General features: G+C 41.9%; 1 protein-coding gene across 1 annotated transcript in view; it reads right to left on the bottom strand.

Moving 5' to 3' along the window:
* Positions 1 to 2822: 2822 nt before the first annotated feature.
* PANX1 (pannexin 1) overlaps positions 2823 to 21221 on the bottom strand; it is a 39743-nt gene continuing 21344 nt past the window's right edge. Inside the window, exons 3-5 of the mRNA XM_079105202.1 lie at positions 10044 to 10267; positions 8305 to 8954; positions 2823 to 7534 (exon numbers count right to left, since the gene is read on the bottom strand). Coding sequence (XP_078961328.1) covers positions 7455 to 7534; positions 8305 to 8954; positions 10044 to 10267 — 954 coding nt within the window. The 3' untranslated portion in view covers positions 2823 to 7454. The remainder of the gene's footprint in view (positions 7535 to 8304; positions 8955 to 10043; positions 10268 to 21221) is intronic.

Genomic DNA, 21221 nt, shown 5'->3' with positions numbered 1-21221 from the left:
CTTGCATTATAGTCTATTGGCCAGATTGTCCAGACCATTCTGACTCTATCTACAGATTAGTCTTTCTTTTGCTCCTCTTTGCAGAAGCCATCATTTTGGGCAATTTGTTCTTTCTGAAATGAAGTTTCCCTTCTCTCAAGGGGGGACATTATTTATAAAGTACTTAGCAAGATGGTAAGGAGCCTCAAGGGTCTCTGCACTAACAATGCTTCTTTTGTTAGCAGGCAGTCTTGATATTCAAAATGAACAAATGAGATGAATGTTAAAATCTTCTGAGTCTCTTTACCTCTGAAATTACTGTTAGAACATTACCTTTTATTTTCCTGAAGTTTCCATGGAAGCTCAAGTTCCGTTGGACAATCTTTGCTTCCTCTGGTAATGCAAATTTCCTTTCTGGGGATTTGGAAGTGATTTTTGATAACACTTTAGTTTCCCTTGTTTTTCATTTCCTTGTGTCTGAGAAAAGACACATTGAAACAGGCTTCTTGGAAAATGTAGTCTTAGTTCCCATCATTTAGAGGGTCCTCTTGTTTCTTTCCCTAAGGGACTTGCCCTGGCTCTGTTATAACACAAAGAACCATGATTCTCTCTTTTTCCACTGTTTTCACAGAAAGGACCCCAGCACACCAATGTTATTGGAGAGGGAAAGGTAGGATTTGAATCTGCAAATTCTCAATTCTGCTGTTTGGTTACTGTAGCTTGGTTTCATCTGCAAGGGTCCACAGCCTCCAGGTTAACATCTCTCTCCTTCTGTGCCCTGGTAGGGGAATCAGAGTAAACCTCTTTCCGAGTTGGACACAAATTGCAAACAAAAAAGCTATTGATGTTCTCACTATAAAGACATCAGTACCTTCAGTCAACAGTACACCCAGCTGCACTCAAACCACTGGTATGTGAGAAACCATTGAAAATGAAATGAGCTGGCTACGTAGGGTCAGCTGGCGTGGATGTACATGGGAGAAAACACTGCCAAGGAAATTTACTTCACAGTGCTCCGGAAAGGCCCTTGGTTAAGTCCTAAAGTGGGAGAAGGAACTGGAGGATGAGGTATACTTGGCCACCTCAAACCAGACAAAATGAAAGGAGTGTGGGGAGATGGATGATCGGCCCAGGGGAGAGTTCACTTCTAATCTGATGCTGTCCCCAACACAGGGCATTGTCAGAAGGCACTCACAGGGATCAGGGGCATGAAGTAATTCCTTAATGGCTGGGTGCTGGGAGTACAGGAAGGAGGAAGTCTGCTTAAGGGCCTCCCACTCAGTGGGGAGGGCCAGACGAGAAGGCTTCACAGTGTATCAGAGTTCTAAGTACTGAGGCAGTGAGCAGCGGGGAGCCCAGGAGGGCTACCCAAAGCCAGGCCAGAGGAGGGTTTGAGAGCTTCTTGAAGGGGATGCTGGTGCTGATTTTTGAACAGAAGGTGGAGACAGTAAAAAGTGAGAAAGCAGAGGCCTGTAAGGACCAGCGTGTGTGACTGCATTGGATAGGAGGGAGGGAGGCGATGATTCTGAAGAGGTGGGCGGGAGGTAGACCCTGATATAGCCTAGACCACAAAAAATCTCATTATCCTAAAAAAAGTCCTGAGGGCTTTAAAAGTGGTGATGGAGGGTGTGGAAGGGAGGGCCGGCACCATCAGGTTTGCTTTCTAGCAAGCCCAATGACAGGAATGTAAAAGATGGGTCAGACACTGTAAGAGCATTTGAGGCACTGGGAACGGAGCAGCCTCAGATAATGTGCAGGTAAAGGAACTAGTCTCAGTGACGGGATGGCATAACATGTAGGTTGATGGGTCATGCTTCTCCTGAAGTTCTTGCCCTCTCAGTGTGGGCAGGACCTGAGATTTATTTTTAGCCAACAGATTATGGCAAGAATGGAGAGATTTTGCAGCTGTAATATTAAGGTCCCAAATCAGTTGATTTTGAGTTAATCAAACTGAATTCTGCTGACAACTCAAGGCAGCTTACAAGCAGCAGCTTCCCAAGTTGAACATCCAGATAAGACTACAAACTGCCCACATTTTGATTGTGGCTGAGACCCTGAGCTCTGAAGACCCAGATAGGCTTTGTCCAAACTCAACCCAGAAAAACACAATACACATGTGTTGCTTTGAAGTACTAACTTTGTAGCAATTTGTTATGGAGCAATAGGAAATGAATAAATATCCAAGGTTCCTGGGGGTGTCCCCTGGGGAACAGATGGGGAGCAGTGAGGATAACCGAAGCTAGTATTTATGGAGTGCTTAGTATATGCAAAGCACTGTACTAAGACTGTGCCATGGCTCTGACTTAATACCCATAACAGAAAAGTAGGATCACTCATGTTTAGCAGCATATGGTCCCTCTTCCTTCCTGAGTCCAGGCAAAGAACTCTCAGAGAGCATGTGATTTCTACTTTAGAAATCCCAGAGTCCATGAACCCTTAATCAAGCACTATCTTCTTTTAGTTATTGCCAGCTGGAATTCAGCAAGTTCCGAGGAGCCTACTGAATTTTATGCATCCAATCAGGGAGAAGGGAGCTTCAAGACATTTCAGAACTTATCTCTTGTTCTATCTTTCATGAAGTGACTCCTAAAGGGAAGGCAAGAAATATTTTGTTTATTCATTTTTTTTTTTAAATGTACACGATGTGGAGTTACACTCGTCACGTATTCCAATATGAACACAGGAAAGTTATGTCCAATCCATCCTATTGTCTTTCCTCTTCCCATCTCCCCTCCCTTTCCTTAATTCCCATGTCTAATCCAATGAACTTCTATCCCCTCCACCCCAGATTCCTGCTACCCTCTATTATGTATTAGCATCTACATATCAAGAGAGAATATTAGGCCTTTTGTTTTGGGGGATAAGGCAAGAAATATTAAGACACTTTTTATTAGAGTTTTATTTAGGACACTACAGTGCAGACTTAAAACATTGCTTCACCTTGGTCTCTTGACACAGCGGCCTAGACTCCCGGCTTCCATCCCTCTTTCAGTGGAAGTCAGCGTGGTCAGATGCAGAGCCTGGCTGAGTGACTGACATGGAGATAAGAAATATAAGAGGGACAGGCATCAAAATGCATCACTCTCAAAATTCCTGTGTTTTCAAAAAGGACCATTTTCTAACACACCGTTTATTCTCATCTTCAGATCTCTGTGGAATAAAATTCATGATCCTAATTTTTAAAGTCGTTCTTCATCTGTCAGCAGCATTCTTACCAAAATGACACAGCAAAAGTACATGTTTTTCTTCAGAAGTTCTGATGAAATTCAGTCATTAAGAAGAATTTAACTTGCACAATCAGCATCACTCTACTGAAAGCCATTAAATCGTAATTATGGTGCTTTAAAGAAGTCAACTTGTAAAAGCAGAACTGATTGTTTCAGTTTGTGTAGGGGATATTAATAACACTGTAGATTCTTACAAGGATTTTTCTCCTCTGATGGGCAGGGGGAAAAAGCAAACACTTCAAGACATGAGAAACTTTTATAACTTTAAGGAACCTGAAGAATAATGACTGCTCAAATTGCATGCTTCAGTGACAAAGTATCTTTATAGCTAAAGAGGGACCCAGAAACACAATACATTTAACTTAAAGCAGGCAGAAAAATCAATCCTGAATATACATCTATCACATTCCACAACATAATAACAACTTTGTCAATCTTTTAAAAAGGGTTCACTGTACTTATGAGAAAGAGGGTCAGATGTCAGTGATTGCCCAAAAGGAGTCACTTCATCTCAATGTCCTCATATAAAACCTCTATTACTGAAAATTGCACATTTCAATCCATATCTCCTTTTAAGAGATTTATTCTGGGGAATCACTGAGACCAGGACTTTTAAAAATTCACTTTCTCTAGTCACTGCAAGACAACATCAAACTTGTACTGAACTTGGAAAGTGGTCATGACTCACTCCACAATAAAAAATCTAGAACTATCACCACTTACAGTGGAGAGCTAGTCATTTGCAGAAATATTTTTCTCTACCAAGAGGTTAAATAAGCCTCCTGCGGAGGACCATGTGCCCAGTTGTCAACAAACTAGGATTGGTTCTCACGGTTAGTTTGCTCATTCACTCAACGTGTATTTACAGGATACCTAGTATGTATGAGTCACTGTTTCAGAAACTAGTGGTGATACAGCAGTGGATAATTTCCTACCCCATAGATCTCCTATTTAACCTACACCGACATAAACAAAATAAACCAAAGTCAAATGCTTTCAGAAAGGAAAGGTGTGCAACAATCTGTCTCTCAGGTGAACTAATTTTCACAGGAACAAAGGCCACCTCAGCTGCCTCTGGATGGGAGAGGGTATGTAATAAATAGGGCGTTTCCACACACAGCATAAATTGCAAATCAGATACACTGAACAGATGGAAGTTTCTAGCCTTCTCACAGCACATCTCTAAAGGACGACACATTCTATTTGTGCTGCGTCCACCCTTTCCAGACTCAGGTGAGGCTGGATGGGACAATGACTTGAACTGGGAAGAAGACAAGGTATTAGCCTCATGACTTGGAGAAAACAGCCGTCAACAGGGCTGCCTGGTCATCCCAGGTGTTGCTCGGTTCATTCTTTTTTTGACTTTTTTCAGACTAGAAAATGAAGGCAGTTACTTAAAGTATGTGAATAAGATTTAATTAAGCAAATCCATGTCTGAGGCCTGGGTCAGAAGTGGCGTCCTCAAGGGCAGGGGGACACTGTTCTCTGAAAGGGGCTGACTCTTCCATTAGGGCACAGCTACTTCTCAGATACACAGATAAGGTCCTCTGGAGTATGTTTAATATGGTGTAGAATTCTACATGGACTTTGTGGTGTCTATATGACAGCGTAGTTTTTAAAAATATTTGCAAGGAGAATGGTAGCCCCCAAAGTTTAAGAAACTCTACGTTAGAAACCTCCGCCTGTTCCTTGGTGAAATCAAAGGTGTGCCGGAACATTGTTTTCTAAGTATCTGTGCTTCTGCCAGCTTCCACACCATTGTAGTGTCGGGTTTGGCAGCTTCACAGTGGTTCACGAGGGAGACATAAGCCAGAAACCAAGTCAGCAGCCCTGGAGTGGTCACTAAGGGTCTGTGTGTGCCCCTCATAAAGCAATGAGTGCTGAGGAAAGCCTTCCTCCTCACCCTAAGAGACAGCTCCCCAAAGCAGTCCGCCAAGCCAACAATTCAGTGGAAGGAAGAATTAGATTTCAAGGCCAAGCTGTGTCACCAGGTAACCACACCAACCTTTCAGAGCTAAGGCTGTTGCCCATCATCCATTGCATCTGCTGCACGGCTGTTCTCCCTATTCCCCTCAAGGAAGGTACAGAGGGCAAATGTTCAAAATCACTATCTGTGATATTGTTTTGCCCAAATGTCAACCTAGAAGAGTTGTAGCTAATGAACTTTAAGAGGTTCATCTGCCTCTAGGAAATATTATAACTATATTCTTAAAATCAGCTATGTGGGGACAGGTGGCAGGGGAGGGGACAATATGGTGTCTCCCAAGAACATGGCATTTGATAACCTTCTAGCAAGGCTTTTATTGTGGGTAATCTTTCTCTTCTTAGTACCTGCCTATGTCTCTGCTGCCTTTTACTAGACTCTCAAGTCCTCCACCATGGGCTCTGCCTAATTGTATTTGCATGGCCAAGTGCCTAGTTGATTTCCACTGCAGTTCAGAATGTGAGACTGCGAAAATGAAGTGAAGCAGAGGTGAAGGCCCCCAATTATTCGAACTCTGATAAAAGGATTATATGTGGTAGGGCTTGTGAGTTCCTGGTCTCCTAAAATATCCATTTTTAACATTTCAAAATACAAATTAGGGATAGTCCACAGGGAAGATGAAGTTTTTGAAAAAAATCATATTACAGAAAAATACGTTTCAAAAATCTTTTCAAATTTTCAATAGAGAAAACAGTAGAGAATTGTAGTGGATCATCTCAGATGTAGCAATAGAAAAGTAGCAAAATCAGTGACTTAGGTTACTGCCATTTCGAAGTCACACTGTAATTCAACAGTAATAAATATCATGCAAAGGAGAATAATTTAAAGCACTGATTGCATCCTTGATATTTTGTCAATAAGCTTTCTTCTTTAGAAACTGTCACAGAAGTACAAATAAAATCTGCTTTTCTGTATATTCTGAAAGGCAGACAGCAGCTTATACAACTTCAGTTCTTCACCAGATTAGGAAAACAACTTTTCCCCAAGGGCCAAAAGTAAACTCTGAGCTTCCTGAGGATTACTCATGTAAGCAATGTGTTAAATTTCTAAGAATGAAAATGGGAAGGACCAAAGATTACAGATTTTGTGTATAAAATGACAATACACATTTACAGGACAGAAATGTGAAATTTTTAACATTTTTAAGTTAGCCTTAAATATTTATGAAATAATACTTGTGTCTGTCTTATCCAACCATTTTAACATTTATGTGACAATTCTCCATCAATGCTAGGACAATTCTTCTCAATTCAGACATAGTATGAATGAAAATGCATTTTTAGAAGCTGTGCTTAAATACAAACAAAATACACCACTAAGTTGTTCTGGTTCCAAAAACACCATATGGCAAATGTTATTTGTGTGCCCTGATCATATTAGGCCAAGTGTCCTTGACTGTAAACATTCCTGTGTTGTGATAATGCGTTTGAGTAGAATTCTGTTTCAAATGTCTTTGAAAACACCTTGTAGACAACCTCTTTGAAAGTGATTGATTAACTTCTTCTGGAATCTCAGATTTCCCCATTGGGCTCTCTTCTGAAGCCTTTTTTCTTACTGAGGTCACTGTGGTATTAACTGAGTACCCTTTATGTTCTGTCTCATTAAGTTTTCAGTCAGACGAGCACTTGGGCCTGTTACCCTTGAGAGCAGAGTGTAACACATAGGGTAAGAGGGCCGCAACTGGCCAAGGCTGACAAGGAACTGTGTAGATGGATCAAGTGGTTGAGGGCCAAGACACCAGACCTACACCCAGCTGAGGACCTGCCAGGCTCAGGTCAACCTACTGGTCCTCAGTTAGCCATTGAAGGTTTTTTTTGCCCAACTCAGTAAGGGCATGTAAGAGATTCGTATTAACTTAGATCCTGACATGTTTATTATCATTTCATAAAGCAAAGTAAATCTCCCAATGTCCTTGCTTTCTAGTAGCTTAGCGTCTCGTGGCATCACAGGTACTAAAAGGTGTTTCTCCAAGGCTCTGAATGGCTCTTTGCTGCTCTTACTAGTCCTTCCACTTTTCATTGATGAGGACTTAACACATGTATACTTGCTATCGTTTACAATCTCCATGTTGCTTCTTGTAAGAAGGTCAAAAACCATTCTTCATAACATCTTGTTGACCATTACGTTCCTTAGTAAGACAAGCTCAATCTCTCTACAAGGCCCATTCATTTACCACAGATCAGTTGTGAACCCAACTGGGGTGCTTTAGCCAAAATGAATTCACGTCACAGAAGTCACAGATTGAAAGTTCAAGAACAAAATCATCAGCAAGAAGAATTCAGAAGTCTCTGTCGAGCATTCTTCTCTCCATTACTTGTTTTAGTTTCATTGTGTATGTCCACATCTGTCAAAATTGAAAACAAATATTTATGAAAGGCAGATAGCAAGAAGTATCAATACTAAGTAATTTTTCTTCTAAAAGATCCTTCTTATCACACTGGGCTTGGTGGTACACACCTGTAATCCCAGTGGCATGGGAGGCTGAAACAGGAGGATCTTGAGTTCATAGCCAGCCTCAGCAACTTAGCGAGACTGTGTCTCTAAAGAAAATATAAAAAAGGGCTGGGATTGTGGCTCAGTAGTTAAGTGTCCCTGGGTTCAGTCCCTGGTATGAAAAAAATAAATAAATAAAAATAAAAAGTTCCTTCTTATCTACTTTGTTTTACCGTGTTTTACTCCTTAGCCTAATTTCAAAGCAGTATACTTTAGTTAGGTCAGTGAGGTTAAATCAATAACTCTTGGTCCCTTTCAAAAGAGAAAGTTGGAGAACAACAGACAAAGAGATCAGAGATATAGAGAGGAAAGCCGGTAAGACAAGACAAATAAATGCAAGAAAGACAATAAGGAGAGGTGCAGGGGCAATAGGCAGAATATGAGACTCAGAGAGAATCAGAGAAGGAAGACAGAACCACCAGAAAAGGCACAAAGTTCTCATCTTTGGAAATTTGGGATGGCACCAATTTATTCCTTCTCCCTTCCAGTCCTGGGTTCCCCGAGGGACCATGCTAGTACAATGGTTCGAATGACAGATGGGGTAAAGATGGTCCATATTCATAATGGGCTGCTACAGAGTATGCTGTGGTCCACAGCCTCTGCCCTGAGAGCCAACCCTACCTTTGAGCTCTGCCATCTGGGCTTCTCCCTTGGTCTCTGCTGACATGGGCAATTTGCCATCCATAATATCCATCTTGATCATGCCAAGGTTAGTCAGCAGTAGCATTGGGTCGATCCCCTGACCACTACTTTTAATATTCTCCAGTACCTTAAGACACTTGTATGACTTGAGTTCACTTATATTCTCCTCCAAGAAAAGATTGTAGAGGCTCAAGTCATTGTATCCTTCAGACTTGAAATGCAGAACATCAAAAGTAGGCAGGATTTCGTACACTTTGAGAACATCTGTCTTCTGTCGCAATGGAACAAACAGCGTGTAGACAACCACAGGGGCCAGCAGCACATACACCATGAGGTTAATGAAGCTGAGCAACTGGAAGATGCCAACTGCAATGAGCTTGCACTGAAACTGATCAGGGACGGTGCTGTCATTCCTCAGGATCCCTGATTTGATGCTGCACACAAACTCGTCTGAGAGTGAGGACAGGCTGAAGTAATATCCCAGGTAGATGCATGCTAACAGTATGACGGTGAGTGTTATCAGTCGGCAGCCAATGTACTTGACAATCAAATTACTGGAGTTTTTCTTTGTCTTCAAGTACTGCTCCACAATTGGGTACTTGAAATGGCTTTCAGATATCTCCCACAAACTAAAAAGAAAAGGCAACAAATGAAAATAATTTAGATCCTCAAATATTAAAGATATAAAAACATCCAACAGTGTCGCACTAAAAATTCCAAACACCCACACTTCTCTACCTATAACTTTATTAGAGTAGTAAGAAATAAAATCAGGTTGAAAAAGGGGAGGAAGAAAAGAAATAACAGAACACCTTTCCCTTTACTATTTTAAAGAAGGTCCAGTTAATTAAATATTCAGAAAATTTCATATTCAGAAATTCTTAGAATACCTGGAACTTAATGTTAAGTGTCTGCTAATTAATCAGTTTCTGAGTAGAAACTATTGCTTTTCTTAACTACAATTTTTTTTTCACAGACACCTTATTCTGCAGAATAAGGTAAAGAAATGTTCAGCCCAGTAACAGCACATAAGCCTCAAGCAAAGGTGTGGAGACACTCAGTGGACATAGACAAAGCTTGGGGCTCAAATGATGTGGTTCAGAGTCTAGCTGTCTCACTTTTAGCTACTGGACAGTGCTTTTATCTGGGAAAAACAGGGGGATGTAAATAAATGCACTTAGTTAAAAATGTTGTTATGGGAGTTAAATGCTAAATGAGATAATGTATGCAAAGACCACAATACAGTGTCTGGAATATACTAAGTACTCAAAACAAGTGTAGCTATTAATATTATTATCACTACTGTTAATAAGAACTAGAGGAAGAATACAAGAAGGCAAGGCACTAACAACTTGTTTTCCATTTCTTTCACAATTCTTTCTCTGAGTTTGACTGCTTCAAAATCCTCTGCTTTTCCACTGAGAAAGCTGTTTACAGTACCTTCATCTGCTGCTGCCCGTGTGAGAACTGCATATAAAAAGGAGACAGTGACATTTTACTCAACAAGGATGGTGTCTTTAGGCTTGGTGTTGGGAACATATGGGTGGGTATGCTTTGGGGAGAGTGGGTGTTCCTGGCTCCCACAGACTGTCACTGGTGGATGATGCCTCTCCCCTTCCATCTACAAGCAGTGCACGTTCTAGGCACAGACTGGCAGGAGAAGGGCAGAGAATGGATACTACCAGATCTGTTGAGCTACCTGCTAGGGGCTAAGTTACCTTTGCCCTATGTTCTCATTAACACCTGGAACCGGGCAGGCACCATCTCTGAGGTCCAGGTCACGTGCACTCCTTGCAGCCTTAATTGCTCGGTTGTAAACTTTGTCAAGTTCTTCCATGATAAACTTCAAGTCTGAGCAAAGATGAGGAGCAGCTGTGAAACGCCAGAACAGGGTGGGCAGGTACAGGAGGATGGCAAAGAGTAACAGGATGTAGGGGAAAAACTGAAAAACAAGAGCGCAAAACACGGGATTAACGGGCCCCCTGCCTGGTAGTTACTGTCACCTAATCTGCCACGTGTGGCTCATTGCCTCTCAGTTTGAGACAAATGTGCATGCCCATGTCACTTGGGGAAACTGGGCTCATTACTTAGTGACAATTGCTAATGGCTAAATGCACCTGTCCAGGCAAAACTTAAACAAACCTTAATTTGACAGATATTAATCTGAAATATTGGCAACAACACAGTGACACAGTATTTTCTTTCTAATCACAGGAGAAGAAAAAAAATAAAATAAAATCACTTCCATGTCCTGTAGAGCAATCTCTGAACAAAATTCCAATTAAAGAACAAGTAAATGTCACAACAGACTTTGCTGTTTTTTTGTGGTTTCTTAAAAATATTTATTATAGGTTTAAGAAACAACTAAGGATTAAAACTCTGATTTTCTTATCTCTGGAATCTGAGAAAATGTCAAAAAAACACCTAACTTCACCCAAAACAAATTCAGTGATTATTTCAATAAGACAGCTGGAAAAAGTAGTGCAAATTCACAGAAATGGAAGGAACCTTTAGTGGAAGAACAAAGCAGGAAGACAATACAACACCCTCATTTTACAGCTGAATAACCTGAAGTCCAGAAAAGCCAAACACCATGGGAAACAGAATCATGAAGAGGGCTTTTGGATATGTGGTACCCAGGAAGCAGAGGAGAGGGGATTTGGAAGTCAAGGAGAGTGAGGAGCAACCTGGAGCCAGGCCCACCAGGGAAGGCTAAGGAAGACCACCAACCACAGCAAGCACTGAGCTTGATTTAAATTCAGCTTTGTGTTTAGAAACAGTGAGGTCACTAGGCCCCTAATCCTCAATGTCACTCCGCATGAAATGGGCATGAATACGGGTATGGGGAGATTAAATTAGATCACTTATGAAAAATGCTTGGCACGGTACCTGGCATGTAACAGGTATTAAAACATGCCAAAACCAATGGAAGGGCTAACCTTTAGCCCTCACAATGACCCTAGCAGGGCTATACAGATTGTTCCATTCCCCAAAGGAAGAAAGGAAGCTCAGAGCAGTTTCTGGCCCCAGATCACAAAGCTGGTAAGCCAGAGTCACAATATGACACCTCTGACCCTAGACCCATGCCTTTTGCATACCAATATACTCTATCTTGCTTTACTTCTTTGGAAAATCTCTTCATGCCTTTGGAGTGGCCTGTCTCCACAGTTATTTAGAGTAGTACTTGGAAGAGGCCAAAATGGCCTTGAGCTGATGCAAAATCTGCACCCCAGCATCTGTGGGAGGGACATCAGAGTCCACTCCACGGCTCTCACTAACTGCAGAGGCACAGAAGGCCATACAGTTCCCATGACCCCATCACTGTTTCCCCCTGTAAACACCTCATCTCTCCATGGGCCAAGAAACTGATATTGGCACACCACTGTGAACCATGCTCCTGACTTTTATCTGGATTTCCATCACCATCCTCTCTCTGTTCCAAGACTCAGTCCCAGAACCCAATGTAGTTAGTTGTCACGTCTCCTGGTTCTCCTTGGCTTTATGAAAGTTCCTCAGTCATTCCTGGTTTTTCATGGAAACAAGTTTCTTTTTTAAACAGAAGGGAAATCAGTAGATTAGAGGAAGAAGACCTGGGGGAGAGAGGAGGGAAGGGAAAGGGGAAGTGCCAAGGAATGAAATTGACCAAAGTATGTGGTATGTATATACATACATATTTTATGTCAGAATAAATTCCACTATCATGTAGAATTATAAGGTATCAATTAAAAAGTTAATCGAAATGTTTTAAGTGCATAAATACATATATGTTCACAAAGAAAATGGGATCACATTCACGTAAAGTTATCAAAACATTTTAAAAACATGTAGGATTCACTAGATGGTCTAATAACTATTATAAATAAGTAGTGAAGAAGAAACAATATTCCAGGGTGTCTGTGATTTCTGTGGTGACAATACCATTATAGGTTATTACCTACATACAATTTTTTAGTGTTAAATTTTAGTGAGACGTGAATGAAGAATAAAGTTGTCTCTATTTTCCTGCCCCAGATCATGAACTCCCAATGCTATTAGGACCCACATTAGGAATCCCTGCCCTAAAAATTCCCACCCTAAACAGGGGGAAATGAACAAAATGGCCCTGAAACTTTACAAAGTCCTCTCACCAATGCAGCTTTACTTTGGGGTTCTGACACAGAATAGGATTTCTCAAAATTATTAACCCACTTTGCAAAGAGTTGGTACACAAAGTCACACGCAGCAGGCTACGATTAGTTTAATTTTGGCTGCTTAATTCAGAGTTGGCTGTAAAGAGATGCAATGCTCATTTAATCCCTGCCTACTCTGATGGTTGTCCATTAGTATAAAAATGGAACTGCATGACTGTGCTGCTCACACGACTAAGAGAGCCAGGCATTTCCTCTGGGAACCACGGGGAAAATTATTTCTAACTAGGGTTTGGGAAATGTTTTGTAAGTCACTTTTGTTTCAAAGCTATTTGAATAATAGCATTTTACCTCAAACTGTTCTCCTAAATTAAAAAGTGACTGTTTACAGTCTGTGGCAATTTTTCTAACATGCCTAAGCTATGCAATGATTAGTAACAATGAGCAGTTCAGCAAAATTCACTGTAACTAGAAAAACAAATATTTGAAAGTATTACATATTGAGTGCTGCCTTTTTCTAAATTATCTTGTACCTGATCACCTCTGCAGCAATGTAGTTGAATACTCCATTTATTAATTTTCCCCAGAGTTAAACTTTTTCCCCATCCATCAAAAATAAGAAGGTCACTTTCAGTGAGTTTTTTAACAAGGTAGTTAAACATCAGTTGAACATCAATTTAACTGAAACAGAAATCCAGAAAGTATTAAATCCTTTTGTCCAAAGAAGAAACACAGGTGACCTGCAATGCTTTGAGAGTGCATCTGCAGGATGAAAATGTCTTTGTTCATATGCTCTGTCTACTCCATGTTAGGTCGGAGATGCTCAGCATCTCTTAAAGCCATGATTGCACTATTTTGTATGATGTATCTCAGTTAGTACTGAGCTCTTCCAAGACAGTGAGTTTCTAAGCAGTTGTTTCAGCAAATTTTAGTCTATTTGCTTTAAAAATTGGTGCTGTTTCTGGAAGGGGTTATAGTTAGAACAACAGACTCTCAGGTAGAAAGAGACTTAAAGGTGATGTAGTACACTTTCCCTCCATGGTCAAATTCCTGCCACCCTATCAAAGGCAGAGAACCATCTAAGTAGGATGAATGTCTCCTCCCTGGAATGAACATGATCTTGTCTTGTGGATTTAAACATAGATGGGTGAATTTATTCAAAAAACACCTCCTGGGCACTTGCTTTGTGCCATGGAGCAGACAGAATGCAAGGACCCCTCAGACTGAGTGCATGATCTGTTCCAAGATCACACAGGATGAAGAATTAAATAGCCAAAGCATAGAGCTAATGGCCCTAGAATATGTAGATACTAAACACTGATGTAATAGAAAATTTCCGGGGAGGTCACAGAAACTTCATAAAAAAGGTAACTAATACCTGAACTATGTCTTAAAGTATGGGTAGGTAATAAAAATAAAAACAAAAACTAAACAAAACAAAATCTTACTGTGTTGAGACTCCATCATTGGATTAGAAACCATTCTAATTTCTGTGACTTTGTCTTATTATATCTGCAAAGATCCTATTTCCAAGTAGTATCATATTCTGAGGTTTCAGATGGGCATGAATTTTTAGGGAATATCATTCAACTCAGAACACTCTTCCAGTCTCAGTTCTTTCTACTTTCTCACTTGTAGGCTTATTCATTTTATTTTGGTGTCTTGGATGGCTGAGAATTCAGAGGAGAGGAAAGTCTTCTGGGCAGGGAAGGGTGGGTTCTCCCAGGGCAGCCAAGGAAGAGACTTCCCTCAGGTCTGCATGAAAACAATTTGGATCAGGGAGTTCCCCTCGTGGAGTCTGGTCAACTGGTGGTGGTGAATCTTTAGATCTAGAATCTTTAGGATTCTAGATCAGGGGTCAGCAAAAGTTTTCCTTGAAAGAACTGAAGAGTAAATATGAGAGGCTCTATGAGCCATCTGGTTTCTGCTACATCTATATAACTCTGCTATTATGGTCTAAAAGCAGTCACAGATAAAGTGTAAATAAATGGGGAAAGCTGTGTCCAATAAAGATTTATTTACATAAAGAGAACGGGTTTGATCTGAGCATGGTTATCATAGTTTGCCAACGCTGGTTCTGGATTCCTGCTTTTCAAAGATTGGTATAGTCCACAGACCCAGTAACTTCAGTTATCTTCCGGCAGACTGTTAGAAATGAAGAATTAAAGGTCCCCATTAGGCCTACTGAATTGGAGTCTACATTTCCACAAGATGCCCAGCTGATTTGCAAGCACACAGAATTCGAGAAACACCAGTCTAGAACAGTGGTGCCCATGTTGGACTCCAATTCAGGCTGGCAGCAGTAGAATCTCCTGAGAAGCTGATGTAATTCCCAGAAATTCCAACCTAAGGGTTTCAATGGATCTCAGGACCCTGTATTTTCACAAGGCCCCTCAGGTAATGCTAAGGTTTGGAAACCTGTCTGGAAGCCTCTTCCAACTAAGTTTCTGTGAAACTACTTAGAAATAAAGGAAGATGTGCCCATTTTGTTAAAAAATTTTTATTCTTGTTGGTTTTGTTTTTTGGTTTTCTGTTTCAGACAGAAATCTTGCCAACAGTTGCCTACACTCTAACTTGAACAAAGAACAGAAAATTTAAAAAGGGGTTGGGGGGGCGGTAATAAAGCAGTCCCAGAGCACCACCTGCTGGTGTTTCTGAATGCACTCACATCTCCAGCAAAGACCTCGCTCCAGCACTACTGGAGACCATCAGCACTGAAAGGAGAGAGGAAGGAGAAACAGAAAAGGAGAAAAGAAAGACATCAGAGGTGGAGGTGGAGGCGAGAATAATTGTGCCACTGATTATACCAGTGCCATAAGCTCTCTGCACTGATTCTCACTTCCATTTCACACTGAATACTGTCTTTGGTAGAATTTGAAAGTTCAGGTTTTAACTTCCACATCAGAACTGAACTGAAGAGTGTTTAAATAAATACTATGCCTTTAATCAATCCCCTGTCCTTACTCAGACTGCCCTGGAGAACTAAGCCTTGTTCTGGGCAAGGACACACAAGTCACCCCATTCCTCCTTTCCACATATGCATCCTGAGCACCCACTATGTGCTATGCTTTAACCCAGGGCACGTGATGAACAAGACCTGGGTATAGGCTGTCTGCACGGGATTTACAGAGATCTAAATAAACAATTCACAAAGTAGAAAGGGAAGTGGGAAAAGGCTGGTGCTGCCACGGTGACATCTGGTAGATCTGGTAACAGGAAGCCGAGAATAGTCTCATGCCAAGCTTCCATTTTCTCTGAAAGTGGTGGGGAAGGTCTTCAGAGGGCAGGAGGCAGAGGCAGGGAGTGGGCTGATCGACTTTAGTTCTGGATAACCAGTTTGGAGGGAGGAGGCTGTGGGAGTACATGGATGAAATGGAGAGGGGGTGAAATCCTTGGAGATGAGAGAGAGAACGGGCATCAGGGTGCCACGTGGGAGGACACAGAATCACCTCAGGGTGGCGAAGCATGCATGCATCACTACCCAAGTCCTACATGAATGATGAGGGGGTAACTGGGAGGATGACAGTAATTAGGAGGACAGAGGAAGGTGTAGTCAGTTAAGAACATCTAAGGAGCTAGGTTTCTATTGAAGGAAGAACAATAAGGGTAAGAAACAAGGATATGGGAAGAAAATACAAGCCTCCATGATCACCCTGAACTAAGGACCTGCTGGTCAACTGTGGGCTCCCTCCCTGGATATAGCTAAAGCCTACCAACTGGCAACTTTCACCCACAGGTGGATCCAGGCTTCTGAAGCCACAGACGTTAAACCTGTACCTTTTCACATGTGAAAAAATCTGCTATCTGAGGGAGACACTGTGCCCTCTGCCATGTGGCTGTGAGACCTCAGACAAGACATTCACTGCTCTGGCCTCACCTCTGTGCAATGAAGAGCCTGAAGAGAGAGGACCCCAAACCAGCTCAACAGCCTTTAAGTCTGCTGAATGTGGAGAGGTCTAAAGCAGAGCAAAGGGAAAACCTTTTTCAACTTGAAAAAGAATCTAGAAATTCCACTTCCAGGCATAAGCCCAGAAGGACTGAAAGCAGGGACTTGCACAGATGTTCACAGCAGCAATATTCACAAGAGCCAACCAAGTGTCCCTTGATGGTTGGAAAGAAAAACAAAATGCGGTGTGAACTTACAAGAGAATGCCGTTCAGCTTTAAAAAGGAATGAAATCTTGAAACATGGATGGACCTTGAAAACATCATGCTAAAAGAAATAAGTCAGACACAAAAGACAAATGTATGATTACCTATATGAGGTACCCAGAGTAGAAAAATGCCTTTTTTTTTTTTTTTTTGGTACTAGGGATGATTAAACCCAGGGGTGCTCTACCACTGAGCTACAACACCAGCGCTTTTTTATTTTTTTAATTTTGCGACAGGATCTCACAACTTAGGTTGCCTAGGCTGGCTTTAAACTTGCAATCCTCCTGCTTCAGTCTCCCAAGTACCTGGGATTATAGTTGCACACCATTGCACCTGGCTTAGAGTTGACACATTCTTAAGAGATAGGAAATAGAATGGCAGTTTCCAGAAGCTGGGGAAGGAGCAGTTGTTTAATGGGCACAGGGTACGGAGTTTCAGTTTGGGAAGAGGAAAGAGTTCAGAAGATGGATAATGGTGATGGTTATACAGCAACATAAACTTAATGTACTTAATGTCACAGAAAACTATATGCCCAAAAGTGGTTTAAAAAGGTAACATTTTATGTTATGTATATTTTACAAGCAGAAAAAGTGAAACTTGGAAACAGATCAGTGTAGGAATAAAGGAGATGTGATTACCACTCTGGCTTGGCTGAGAAAGCCACGCTAATATTCACATCTGGCAGAGGTTTATTCTTCTAATTAGGCTGAATCTTGATCTCTCTCTATCCACCTGTATCAGTGTCTTAGGGTCATGGCAACCAAATTACACAAATTAGGTGGCTTAAAACAAGAGAAATTTTTTTCTCTCAAGTTCTGGAGGCTAGAATTCCCAAATCAAGGTGATTCCAGGGCCCTGCTCCCTCCCAGACCCTTCTTCACCTCTTCCAGAGTTCCCTATGGCAGCACAGCTCCAAGCTCAGCCTCTGTGGCCACATGACCATCTTCTCCCTGAGTGTCTGCACATTGTCATCTCACTGTGCATGTCTATGTTCACATATATTTTCTTTGTAAGAGGACCCAGTCACGTTGGATCAGGGGCCCATGCTACTCCAGTATGGTCTCATGCTAACTTATTACATCTTCAACAACTCTATCTCCAAATAAGGTCATGTTCTAGGGTCCAGGGGGTGAAGAGTTCAACATATCTTTTAGGGGACAAAATTCACCCAATGATATCCCAACTGTAGAGTTTATCTAAGTCTCAGTCCTGGCTGACCTCACTTACCCTCTTGGCAACATTCAACACAGGTTATCATACTGACCCAGGACTGCTCTACAGGATCCCCTGCTCTTTCATTCATACAGCCCGCCCTTCTCCTGTTTACCCCCAGCTCTCTATCTCTTCTACCCTACCAACTCTCCATGCTGAAGTCCCCTCTTAGACTTTGCCCCACTTAAACTCACTGCCTTGGAAACCCCTCCAGTCCTGCAGCTTTCCATGTCATCTATCTCCTGAAAGACCACCATATTTATAGCCCCAACTCACCCTGCAATCTTTAGATACCATATCCCATACATATCTGGCACATTGTGTAAGCCACAGAACATCTCTGATTTAACACAGTCGAGCAGGACTATCTGGTTGTCATTCAAAACCTGCTCCTTCAACAGGCTTCATCAAAGCAGTGCATGGCCTCACCTCTACCCACTGTTTGCAACCTCGATTGTATCCTCTATTCTAATCTTTCCTTCATTCTTCCACAGCCAATCAGAACATTTTGTTGGTTCCACCTTCTAAGACACTAGGAACTTATCCACTTCCTAACACCTCCACTCTCACTGTGTTAGCCCAGAGGTTGGCCAACTGCTGCCCCTGAGCCAAGTCTGTTCCCAACCCATCTGGTACATATTGTTTAACTTGGCAGAGATAGGCGGCTACAACAGTGACTATGTAACCTATGATGACAGAAAGACTCTGCCATCCAGCCCTCCACAGGAAAGTGTGCTGACCCCTGGCCTAAGCACTCGATACAAACTTTCGAGTAATCTTTTAATCAGCAATAAAATATCAAGGGTTGCTTTTCATTTGTTCAGAGCCTTCTCAGAATACCATTTTCTCTTCCCTTCTCTTCTCTCTCTGTGCCTAGCAAGTGGTTCTCTCCCTGCCTCTACTCCCTCCTGCACATCACCCTAAGGATGAACTCTTGGAACCACCGGGGTTCACTCTGATCAGGCACCTGCACTGGTTCCCAGGTTCCAGCATTCAGTCTACACAGTTCATTAGCTTTCACAGTCCTCTATAACCTAGCCCACTTTCCAGTTGGTCAAGGCTCCACTACTCCCCAAAAGGACAGGCGTCCCCCAGGACCTGCTGTACCTTCCCCGGGCAGTGCCTTTGAGCTGGCTGAACCCCACAGCTCTAGCCTCTTCTCTAACTTCTTACTTCATTGGCATTTGAATTTGTTCAGAACCGTCCTATTCCAAAATCTCCCTGGACTTTAACCTTCCCTCCAGTTACCTAGATTATTACTCACTCTCCCACTTACTGGGAAGAGATATTTTTCTGGAAAGGAAAAAAAAAAAAAAAAAAAAAAAAACTGAAGAAATTGTCTATTTTCATCATTTCCTTTCCTCACCTCCCATTCACTCTTCACCCACAACCACCTGGCTCCTACTTGTGCACTAAAATCCACGACCATGATCACCAGTGATTTAATTAAATCCAGTAAGCTCTGGTGCACTCTGCTCACAGTGGCAGAGAGTACTAGAGCTTATTGCTCTGTCTGGAAACACCTCTCTTGGTTGTAGAATAACCACATTCTTGCTTTTCTATCTAGCTTTCTGATTACTACTTCTCAGTGTCATCTTCTGTGTTTGCTTTGCCACCAAACAGTGAGATCTCTGAGGAAGGAACCAAGTCTCTTGGCAGCTCTCTGCTATCAAGCCCATCCTAGCTTATGGAGGGCCTTCAATGGACGACAGATGAAAAAGCTCTATGGCAATTACTGTTTTCAGATTGATAATTTCTATTTGATTCTTTTATGAAGTTTCCAGTTCTACGAAATTCTCCACATTATCATAACTCTTTGAACCCATTAGTAATGACTTAAAACAGGTATCTGAGGTGGACTTCCTATGGGTTTGTTTCTATTCTATTTTTCCTTTGGTTTTTCTACATACCTGGAATCTTTGAGTTGAGTTCTGAACACCTTATGTGAAAAACCAGAGCACAAATCTGAGGCTATAGGCAGTGACACCTTCCTCCACAGAGGATTTGTTTATGCTGCTGGCAGGCAGGCAGACTACAGACATGGGCAATGCCAGAACTCCTTCATTCCAATGTCACTAAAACGGTGCAAACCAGGACTCTAGTTCCTGTAAGGGCTGGTTTAATTCTGGATTATCCCTTACTCCCAAGAAATGGCATTTCAGGGTCCCAACCTCCAAATGCAGCAGATCCTGACTTCAATTTCTGTTCCCAGTCCTGCGAATCTGGCAAGGCTCTGCTCAGAAGCTCAGGTGCACATCCATCCAAACAAGCTAATCTCCTACCACCAGAATGACCTTCTTAGTCTCTCCGGGATGTCAGGTAACCAAAAGCTTGACTACCCACTGACTGCTACCACAACCCCCTTCCTTGAAGATGGGAAAGTGGGCTGGAAGCCTGCAGACCTGAGTTCTTGTCTGTATAGCTGGCAACTAGTCCTGACTCTTGGGCCTGATCTCTCAAGGTTCCCTTATGCTTACGTGAAATGCATCTGGATAAAAATCTTTGAGTTTCTTCTTGTTCCAGAAGTTTCACAATCATGAACATTGTTGCAAGTTCTTAAACTAGACAATCCCAGTTATACAATCTTCTTCTGTGGCTGCATCAATGCCCAATAGCTAGTTAAAACTCTGTATTTCCATAACTGCTTATAATACACAGACATACACTTCCACAGCATGGACTGAGATTTACAAAGCTGTCCATCTTCTGGAACTTTGCCTAGATGTGTTGCCTTGGCTACAAAGCTAGGCAAAGCTGGCAAGGATTCACCCAATGGCTTGGCTGAACATCAAAGAGAAAAGCCCAACCCAAATACAGACGGGAGTCACTATAGGGCACCACAATGCCAAACTGCATGCAATAAACAAATAGATGGAAGCAAGCCTGAGTTACAGCAAACTGGTATTATTCTTTTTTTTTTTTTTTTTTTTTTTTAATTTTTATGTGGTGCTGAGGATTGAACTCAGTGCCTCATGCATGCTAGGTGAGTGCTCTACCACTCAGCCACAACCCCAACCCCCTCAATTGTTGTTTTTAAAAGGAAGGATACCTACTGGTAATCCAGCAGTAGCTTAAAGAAAGAGAGAGTAAAACAGAACTTTAGCCTTTAGCTTTTCAGAGCTAGAATTCTGCACTTTCCTGACAGATGAGAATACCAGAAGATATATAAACATTTCATTTCATGAAGGACAGAAGAACCAGGGGTTGAAACTAACAACAGGGTGAAACACGTCTTCCCTTCCTATGCACAGAGAAGACCTAACATAGTTACTTCATTACTCAGAAAAATTCTTCACAAACTTGCTAACTCCAGTCCAGGTTCTTTGTTTCCGATCTCTATGTGATCCTGCTCCACAGCATTTCCCTGGCTACAGAGCTCCTGACCTGCCACTCTTCACTACAGGAT

This window comes from Sciurus vulgaris (genome assembly GCF_902686455.1).
Source record: "Sciurus vulgaris genome assembly, chromosome: 11".
In the NCBI taxonomy this organism is placed as follows: Eukaryota; Metazoa; Chordata; class Mammalia; order Rodentia; family Sciuridae; genus Sciurus; species Sciurus vulgaris.
Note: the sequence above shows the minus strand (reverse complement) of the source record. Positions and strands in the feature narration are given on the sequence as shown.